Genomic DNA, 10,574 nt, shown 5'->3' on the forward strand with positions numbered 1-10,574 from the left:
ACAGAGTGAGTTCCAGGACAGCCAGAGCTACACAGAGAAACCCTGTCTTGAAAAAAACAAAACAAAACAAAAAGCAAACTGTCAAGAGTTTTAGATAGTGTTACTTCTAACTTCAGGTTCTGTTTTGTTTTGTGACAGAGTTTCACTGTGTAGCTATCTGGCTGGTTGTCTCCTGAGTGCTCAGGGTTCCATTTTTGTGACTCTTTAGAGAAAACAGAAAATGGTTAAAATCTATGTTGTACTAGAAGAGGTTAGAAAAAAATCATCTCAAGCCTCCAACTCTAGCACACAGTAAGAGCCTGTCTCAAAAGCTGACACTAAGCTAAGGCTCTTATAAAGCTGAGCAGTTTTATAACTGACAGCAGAAATAATGAAACAAAGTCAGGGGCTTACAAGATGGCTCAGCAGTAAGAGGACTTACTGTTCTTGCCGGGGACTAGAGCAGCTAGCGCCTACCACAGAATGGCTAACCACAGCCTGTAACTCTAACTCCAGCTCCTAAGTGTCTGTCTCTGTCTGTCTCTTTCTCTCACCCCCCCCACACACACCCCAGGTAGGTTGTGGTTTATTTGTGCGTGTATGTGCACCATGCCACAAGTCCTTCAGAATTGTGAGCACGGCAACAGCAGCCTCACCTGTCCTCTCCTCTAGCAGCTGCAGCTTCTGTTCTACCTCAGCTCTTACTTTTTCACTCTTTTCCAGTTTTTGTAGGAGACTCCCGACATCCACCATTGCACCATTGTACACAATAAGCCCTACATTTTCTTCTCCATCTTTTGATTCCTGTTTTACTGTTGGTGTTGGAAGTAATAATCTGTTTCCTAGAATATAAAAAAGGTTTTTAGCCACTTATGAATAATACAGTTCCAAAAGACAAAAAAAGCAAGATCTGGCCAGTGTGTAGTGGATGCCTATAGTTTCAGCACTCAGGAGGCTAAGGCAGGAGAATCCTAAGTTCTCCTAAGTTCAAGTCCAGCACAGGCTCTAGGGACAAACCTGACCTGAAAACAAATTAAAGGCAAAGTAAAACAAATGAAACCACAAAAGCCCAAATGTTAATGCACTCAAACCTAGCATGTCTTCCTGCGGTGTCTCTGACTCTTCGCGGTTCTCATCATCTTTTGAGGTGTCAGTTAATTTCCGATAAAAGCACGACTCTCGGAGTACTACTTTATTGAGAAGTTTCTTTACCTATTATGCAAGCAAATAAAGAGTAAGATGAAGATACAATTATTTTCCCTATTGTACATGCAAGTTAGCCAATGGCTCAGATGCAAACCCTGTTCTTCACTGAGCGGACACAGCCTTCTTCACACTGGGTAGTGGCTGTGACCGAGGTAGGTCTCCAGCTGCAAGCAGGTTTTGCGGCTCCTCACGTCACGACTTTTAGATCTGTCTACCTCAGCCTCCAGAGTGCTAGTGTTAAAGGTGTGTGCCATCATGCACTCTGGCTGAAAAACTGTTTAGACGTCCTTGGTATGTTTTGTCTCCATGTATTTGCATTCACTGTGCTCGGGTACCCTCGGTGGTCAGAAGAGGATGTTGAAACCCCTGGCCTGGAGTTACTACAACAGTTTTGAGTGGCCTGAGGTGGGTGCTGGGAAAAGAATCCGGGCCCTAAACAGTAAGTAGTCTTAAGCAATGAGTTATCTCTTGAGCCTTGAAGTACATTTCTTGATCCTCCTCGAACTGTTGTAAATGTCAATAATATCAATCATTCACTGTGATCACTTTCTCAGTATCTACTAATATCTCAGTTGACAATATTTAAACTTTTAAGTATTTTCTTTATAAACTGAACATTTAAAGTTATTAAAAAAACTTTTGGGACTGTTTATTTTCTGTGTGTGTGTGTGTGTGTGTGTGTGTGTGTGTGTGTGTGTGTGTGTGTCTGTGCAGGGGCACATGTGCTGTGAAACTCATGTAGAAGTCAAAGGGCATTTTGCAGGAATCAGTTCTCTGCTTCCACTATACGATTCCCAGGATCCAACTGACATCAACAATCTTGGAGACAGGAATATTAACCTAATTAACCATTTCACAAGCCCAGAGTTTTGTTTTTTGTTTTTCTGGTTTTTTGTTTGTTTGTTTGTTTTTCAGACAGGGTTTCTCTGTGTAGCCCTGGCTGTCCTTGAACTCACTCTGTAGACCAGGCTGGCTGAAAACTCAGATCCACCTGCCTCTGCCTCCCAGGTGCTGGGATTAAAGGTACGTGCCCCCCCACTGCCCGGCCAGTGTCTTGCTAGGCATATATAAAGCATCCCAGAGTGGCCTTGAACTCATCACACTCCTGCCTAGGCCTCCCCAAGCACTAAGATTACAGGCACGATAGAAACACTTACTCAAACTTTTAAAGTAAATGATGCTTAAAGCCAAATAACAAAAACAACCAGGAAGTGGGCATGGTGGTGCATGTCTGTAAGCCAAGCACTTGGGAGATGGAGGCAGGTAAATTTCTTTTGAGTTCGAGGTGGGCCTGGTCTAAATAGTAAATTCCACGACAGCCAGGACTATGCAGAAAAACCTTGTCTCAACCACTCCCAACAAACAAACAAAGAAACAAACAAACCTCCAGCAATAGAAAGACCACTTAAGTTATGAAACATCCATATAATGGACCGTGAAGCAGATATAGAAAGAATGATTTTTGTATTTTAAAATCTAGTCAGCCCGAAAACCCAAAATAAATAAATAAATAAATAAATAAATAAATAAATAAATAAATAAATCTAGCCAGGTTTGGCCTTAAACTTGTAGTGATCCTCTTACCTCAAATATACAAGTAGAAGGTTTTAGAAGTAAGTCACTGAACCCTGCTATCCATTTTTATAATAGAACTAATAAGAAAAAAACGTACCCCGTCTATATAGACAGAACAGTTTCACCTTCTGGAACAGTCATATAAATATGAGGGATTTAAGAAGCAGTTATTAAGGATACTGGTCCTGAGGAAGAGGACTAGAGGAAAGGGTAAACTTTCTTTTTCTTTGTATGGAGAGAGGAGCCTTCTGTATCATGGGAGGAGAAGAGGGAGCAAGGGAGGGAGAGAGCAAGCTCCTTAAATGGAGTGTCTCTGGGAGGCAGTGGTGCATGCCTTTAATCCCAGCATTATGGAAAAGAGGAAGTTCAATCTCATTGAGTTCATGGATAGCCTGATCTACAGAGATCCAGGCCAGCCAAGGGGAGTGCCTTAAAACAAACAAAAAAGGCAAAACCCAACATCCAATTTTTTTATGTGTGTGTTAGTGCACACACGTGTATTATAGGAAACTGAATAAGACATAAAATGGGTACTGGATATCCCAGAGCTAGGGCCAGCCACCTGACCTGGGTGTTGGAAACTGTGGATTCTCTGCAAGAGCAGTGCAGTCTTGACCAGTGAGCCACCTTTCTAGCCCTGAAGAGAATGTTAACAATAGAAGAGTGTGTGTCTGAGCAACAGACCAGATGTAAACTTTTGTAAGCTGGGTTTCTCCCATCGTTTGAGCGCCAAGGATCAACCTGATATTATCAGGTTTAGCAATACGTACACTACCCACTGAAGCAGGGGGGCCCCAAAGATAACTTTAAAAGCTGAGACTACAGAGCTTCTTCTAGAACCCAGGGCTACAGAGAGAAAACCTATCTTGAAAAACAATAACAAAATCAAAACCAAAAAAGATAGGTTCTTTTAAAAACTTAACAGTTGAGTAGGTTTAAAGAGAGTAGTGGGGTCAACTGGCCAACTGGACGGCTTATCCCTGCAAACACAACACTTGCTGAGGCAAGACAAAGGAAGCTAGCCTGAAACCCACAGAAAAGATGGGGAGCAATTTCTGACACTGGATAACTGAATTTATTCTATCTTACCTTTTGGAAGGGTAACTTGGTAAAAAAGTTTTGAGCTGAGTGTAACTCAGTGAAGAGCATATCTAGCCATGACTAAGGCCCTACCTTCTATCCTGAGTACCATATAGGAAAAAAAATGATAAAATTCCTTTTATTTTGAATTTATAAGATCAATTGATTACCTGAGCCCGAGAAAGATGCAATCCAAGAGTATATAGTATTTCTTCCAAATCCTTTTCAAGAAGGTAACCACAATGACTTTGATCAAAATAAACAAAGGCCATTAGCAGATCCCTGTTAACTGTGACCATTTGAGGCTTCTCTTTTTCCTAAAACACACACAAGATATGGTATATAGTTTTACTACCACAAGAAAAATGAGAAATTGAGGTTCTGTTTATAATAAAGCACTAATCTTAAAAGATCTTTATCTCATTTTGGCTAAATTGAGTAGATTTTGTACTTGAGTATGAAAAACAAAATTAAAAAGAGCATGACAGACATAAATACCCCCAAAGCAGTTAAGTGTAAGGTAAGGAAATCATTACTTTCTAGAGAATATGAGAATTCAATAACTACCTTAGCCTAAAGAAAATGAAGAAAACTCACCTTATCTCTTGAGGGTCTGTCCTTGCAATATCGGCTGACATCCCTTTTGTCATCTCGTTTGTTCACTTCCTCCTCCTCCCTATCTGTAAAAAAATGTGAGACATATATGACTACCTACCCTTGTGATTACAGTAAAATTAATCACCATTTCAGACACTAACTGAAAACAAATTTTTATTTGTTAAAACTATCATTTCCTGCCGGGCATTGGTGGTGCACGCCTTTAATTCTAGCACTTGGGAGGCAGAGGCAGGTGGATTTCTGAGTTCGAGGCCAGCCTGGTCTACAGAGTGAGGACATCTGATGCATACATACCGTCATCTTCATCCTCAGCTTCCTCTGCCTCCATTGGGTCATACTCATCTTGATTGTTATCTTCTTCAGTTTCATCATCATCTTTAGAATCATCTTTTCTTTTTTCTTCTTTCTGTAATTTAAGATGACTTAAAATTAAGCAATATCTCATGAAAAACAAAACAAGTAAACGTTAAGTCCAGTAAACGGATGTATTTCTAACAATTCCAATTAGATTTCTCATAACAATAACCTATTCAAATGTGGCATGGTGGGGCATAGCAGTAATCCTAGCACGTGGAGGTAAAGGCAGGAGAATGAGGTCACGGCCAGTTTACAGAAGGAAAGGGGAGGGGGAAGAAGAAAGAGAAAAGAATAAAAACAAGAAGGCCAGTGAGATGGCTCAGCAGTTAAGAGCACCAATTGCTCTTCCAGACTTCTTGAGTTCAATTCCCAGCAACCACATGGTGGCTCACAACCATCTGTAATGGGATCCCATGTCTGAAGACAGCTACGGCATACTCATGTATATAAAATAAATAAAAATAAATCTATAAGAATAGAAACAGGCTGAGCAGTGCAGTGCACACCTTTAATCCCAGCACTTGGGAGGCAGAGACAGGTGGATTTCTGAGTTCGAGGCCAGCCTGGTCTATAGAGTGAGTTCCAGGACAGCCAGGGCTACACAGAGAAACCCTGTCTCGAGAAAGAAAAAGAAAAAACAGAAAATAGAAAAAAGAAAGAAGGACTGGTTCAGACATAAAGAGCACTGATGCTCTTCCAGGGAATGCTCCCAGCACCCACAGGACAGCTCCATAACCATAAGTAACTTAGCCTCAGTCTTGGGGGACCCACATGCTCTTCTGGTCTGAGAGGTCAGCAACCACACACATGGAGCATAGATACATACATAGGCAAAAACATATATTAGAGGAAGGAAGGGCAGAAAGAAATAAAAGCATGGAAAAAGGAAAGAAAAGGAGCGGGAAGGAGGGACATCAGAAGATGAGCTATCTACATTAAATTAAGCTCTGCTGTATGGCTCAGGCTAGACCTGAGCTCCTGACCCTCCTCTGTGCACCTCTGTTGTGTAGGATTACAGGGATGTGGGCCTATGCCCAGGTCTAGTTGTTTGAGTCAGTCTCATGTAGTGTGTGTCAAATATCCAATAAGACATTCAACACTTTGGTGCTTGACCTTGGTTATGATCTAAAGGTGGTACCCAAGTTTGGTTGGCTATCCTGGAAATTACAGACCTTCCTCTCATCTCTGTCTTCTTTTTTGTCTTTATCATCGCCTGATTTTCTCCGTTTTGGTTTTGGTTCATCAACATCATCTTCTCTTTCTTCTTTTTTATCTTTTCTCTCTTCTTTTTTGCTTTTCTTTTCCTTATCTTTTTTGTCCTCTTTCTCAGGAAGAGAGAGCAATGATTTGTATATTCTAACCCCAAAATCTCTTTGAAGCATTTCATTGAAAAGTTCTGCAAACAGTGAAACCTATAAAAAGACATCAACATTAATATAAACAAACTCAATAGAAATACTGAATAAGTCAGTCCAGCAGTAAATCATTTAACAAGCACTGTCTTACCACACTGTCTATACCTAAAACAGAGGGAAATAAGGGAGAAGTGGCCTACAGCAATAAAAATGGGTGGGAGTCATGTGAAGACTATAGAAGTCCCCAAGAGCTACTTGTGGTGCCACATGCCATTAATTCCAGCCAGAAGTACACAAAGGTGTGACCTTCCAGGCTACGCTGGTCGCTATGTGATTCCAGCCCAGCCACAGCCATACAGTGAGACACTGCACATAATATCCTCAAAAGAACTTTTTTTTTGAGAGAGGGTTTCTCTCTGTAATCCTTGCTGTTCTGCAACAGGCTGTGTAAATTAGGCTGGCCTCAAACTGAACTAAGAGATCCACCTATTATTGCCTCCTGAGTGCTAGGATTAAAGGCATTTACTACAACGTCTAGCACAAGTTTTTTTAAAAGATCTTTTTATGGTAGTCAGGATGGCTTTGAACTTATGGTCTGACTGCTGGGATTACAAACTCCTGTCATCATGTCCTGTGCAAAAGATGTTTTAAAGACATAAATATATATTGCTAACCATGCTGGTACATTCATGTAATCTCAACATTTGAGAGATAAAGCAGGAAGATCAACAGGTCACCATCATCCTGGGCATATGAGTCTGTCTTGAAAACTGAGAGCTGGCTATACTGCTGCATACCTGTAATCCCATATATCAACGTTAGAAAGGGAGGTAAAAGAGGAAAATCAGGAATTGGAAGTCCAGCCTGAGCCATCCAGCAAGGATGAGACCAAACTGGGTTACATCAGACACCATCTCACAAAACACAACAATATAGAGAGAATAAACATAATAAACATAAAAAATACAATATAGTTATGCTTAGTGATGCAGCTATGTAATTGCAGCTCCAAAGGATACTGAAATAGAATAATCCTGAGTTGAAGGCTTAAGTGGACTACAAATTGAGTTTAAGGCCAGCCTAGAAACTCAGTAAGATTATTAACTAAAAAGAAGAAAGGAGATACACCTTAGTGGTAGAGGTCTTGCATAGCACGAATAAGGCCCTGAGTTTAATCCCCCTCACTAACAAAAGAGAGGAGCTGGGCATGGTGGTGCAGGCTTGGGAATCAGAGGAAAGTGAACCTCTGTGTGTTCATGGCCAAAAAGAGCTATGTAATAAAGACATGGCTAAGAGATTTAGGTTGAAATTTCGGGTTGAAAAAGAATACCACTTACTCATTCATATTCTCTATCCCTCTCCCCCTCCTCTCTTTTTGTTTTTTGCTATATTTTCCTGTAAATTAATAATATTAGATCTCAACTATTCTGTTTTTCATTTAGTTTTACTTTTTCAAGGATATCTTTAGTTGCTTTTGCTGGCCCTGCAGTTGCTTTGTAGTGAGACTCGAATCCCTGGTCCTTTTCCTCTCTCCTGTGTGCTGCAGTTACACCCTGAGTTCCTATGTGTATTCTAAGGCACTTCTTGAGAGAGGTAATGTGTTCTTTTATCAGAAGGTAGATATCTGGCTGTCTCTTTTTATTTTTGTCTGTGTGGTTGTTTTGTCTCTGTGTATGTCTGCTTAGCATGTGTGCCTGGTTCCTGTAGAAGCCAGAAGAAAGGGGGTCAGATCTCCTGCATCTGGAGTTACAGCTATTTGTAAAGCACCCTGTGGGTGCAGAGAACTGAACAAGCTCCTGAAAGAACAGCCGTTGTCCTTAACCACTGAGCATCTCTACCTACAGCTCAGTCATGGCTAGAAATGCTCTTTCACGGAGTTATACTCACAGCTCAGAACTTTTTATCAGATTACCCTTCCAAAAGGTAAGACAGAATAAATTCGATTATCCAATATCAGAAATTGCTCCCCATCTTTTCTGTGGGTTTCAGGCTAGTTTCCCTTGTGACGGTCTTGCCTCTCAGGTATTGTGTTTATAGGGATAAGCCACTCAGATGCCTTTTACCCTTCTCTTTAAACCTTTCTTGATGATGGTGTACTGTTTTTTTGTTTCTTTAGAATTAAAGTTCTATTGAATTGAAAAATTTCTGACTGATTGGGTTGTAAGAGAAAATAAGTGAGTGGGTCAGGCGGTGGTGGCACACTCCTTTGATCCCAGCACTTGGGAGGCAGAGGCAGTTGGGATTTCTGAGTTCGAGACGAGCCTGGTCTACAGAGTGAGTTCCAGGACAGCCAGGGCTATACAGAGAAACCCAGTCTTTGGAGGGGTGGGGGGGGGAGTTAGTGTAGTACATCTCTAGGAGACCTTAAAATAAACCTGACTTTTCCCATTAAATAATGGTGAAAAAATACACACTAACAAGATCGATGGGAGCAGTCAAAGAAACAAGACTTAAATACATTAAACAGCCACAACTGTGATATCTCTTGGATCCTCATCCAAACTTTAACATTACCTCAAATGAATGTTCTTTATTATCTTCCAATCTGTAATCCAAAAGGACACTCAAAGACATGATGCTGCAATCAAACTTGCCACTTTTTGCAGCCCAGTTTGGATGCACAATTATGGCAGGTTCATCAGGCAAAATGTATCGTCTTTCTTGACGCTGTCGTTCCACTTCTTCTTGACGTTTTCTCTCTTCTTCCTAGACATTTGAAATTTTAAGTTATGGTAAATCTTCCATGTAAAAAGTACATGTATATCAAAATATTCTATAAGTCATATTGCTGTAATTAAGAGAATAAGAGATAAAAGCTGGGCGTGGTGGTTCATGAGTATAATCCAAATACTTGGTGGCACAGACAGAAGAAGGATGATCTCGAGTTCCAGTTAAACCAGCCACATATCAAGTAAGTATTAGGCTAGCTTCTGCTACACAGGGTGATATCTTGTTCCAAAATCAAAACTCAAAGTCTGACTTCTTACAAATTATATTAGCCATAACGGTTAAAGACACAGCTCCTTTTATGACTCCTAACTCTTTCTTATTACATCTGCTTATTTAAGGGGACAGGAGCACACATGTGGGGGTCAGAAGGCAGGTAATTGTCTTCATCCACCATGGGTCTTAGAGATTGGACTGCTGTTGCCAATGAATGCATCTGGCTTCTAAAAAAATAACTTCAGTGAAGGATGTCAAGTCATCCTGGGGAAACAGTCTGTCCCTGAGCTAGGATAGGGCACACCCTTTCCTGCTGTAAAATAGTGACATTAAGCTGAAAAGAATCAGGTTCTCGCCAGCTGTGTAACTGTATTATCATCCAAAAATACTTATAACCCAGGCAAGAAAACAAGAAACCACAAACCCAAGAACTGCCTAACAACAAAGGAAGCTTCCTGCTCTCACTGAGGGAAAGCTTCATCCCAAGGACTGTCCTCACAAGTTCTGGGATGAGCAGCCCTGTTTAGTCGGCTAAAGCAGAACCTTCTACCTCACAACCAGCTCTCACTTGGTACTACTGAGGAAGGACAAACTAACGAATCCTCTAGCTTTACACAGGCAGCACCAAGGAGGCAGAGGCAGCCACAACTCTGACTTCCAGGTCACCCTGGTCTACATTCAGAGTGAATTCTAAGGACAGCAAGAGCTACAGACAGATCCTGTCTACAAGCCAACCAACTAACCACTAAGCAACCATGCTAACACATGCTTATGATCCCAGCACATAAAGGGCCAGAGTCAGGAAAATCACAGGACAGCCTGGTTTACATAGACTTCTAGGAAGATCAAAGGACAGCCTGGTTTACATAGACTTCCAGGAGGATCACAGGACAGCCTGGTTTACATAGACTTCCAGGCCAGCCAGAGTCACATCAATAATAATGTCTATCAAAAAGTAAATTAAAAGTGGAGTGGGGCAGAGAGACAGCTTAAATGAGTATAAAGGACCTTGCTGCCAACCCTGGTAACCTAAGTTTGATCCCACAGATCGCCAGGATAGAAGAAAATCAATCCAGCAATTATCCTCTGATTTCTGGGTAAGTCCAATGGCATTTTCAATTCCACAGAGAATAAATACAAATGAGTTTTTATAAAAAGAAAAATCACTAATTTTGGAGGGCATTCTTAAACACAGAACAGGGAGTAAACACTAATTACAGCAAGTATCACCTCTGCAGTATAAAATCTAACAACTGTCTCTAACTTTTTAAAAAGCCAGTGAGATACCCAGAGAAAAACACTTGCAACCAAAGCCTAAAGATCCAAATTAGTGTCCCTTAGCCCATATCTTACCACTTATCCCAAGATGAAAAAGAACCAAAATGTGAAATTTCCTAATGAACATGCACACTACACACACCCCCTTCATCCCTTATCCCAAGGTGAAAAAGAAAGAATCAA

General features: G+C 40.9%; 1 protein-coding gene across 6 annotated transcripts in view; it reads right to left on the reverse strand.

Annotated features, from left to right (window-relative positions):
- Ccar1 (cell division cycle and apoptosis regulator 1) overlaps positions 1-10,574 on the reverse strand; it is a 41,517-nt gene that overhangs the window by 1,923 nt on the left and 29,020 nt on the right. For all 6 annotated transcript variants that reach the window (XM_031346754.1, XM_031346755.1, XM_031346753.1 and 3 more), the window contains 7 exons: positions 8,685-8,876; positions 5,988-6,227; positions 4,753-4,864; positions 4,438-4,520; positions 4,011-4,157; positions 1,071-1,191; positions 636-821 (listed from right to left, as the gene is read on the reverse strand). In XM_031346754.1, the coding sequence (XP_031202614.1) occupies positions 636-821; positions 1,071-1,191; positions 4,011-4,157; positions 4,438-4,520; positions 4,753-4,864; positions 5,988-6,227; positions 8,685-8,876 (1,081 nt within the window). The remainder of the gene's footprint in view (positions 1-635; positions 822-1,070; positions 1,192-4,010; positions 4,158-4,437; positions 4,521-4,752; positions 4,865-5,987; positions 6,228-8,684; positions 8,877-10,574) is intronic.

The sequence above is a fragment of the Mastomys coucha genome, unplaced genomic scaffold (genome assembly GCF_008632895.1).
Source record: "Mastomys coucha isolate ucsf_1 unplaced genomic scaffold, UCSF_Mcou_1 pScaffold3, whole genome shotgun sequence".
NCBI lineage: Eukaryota > Metazoa > Chordata > Mammalia > Rodentia > Muridae > Mastomys > Mastomys coucha.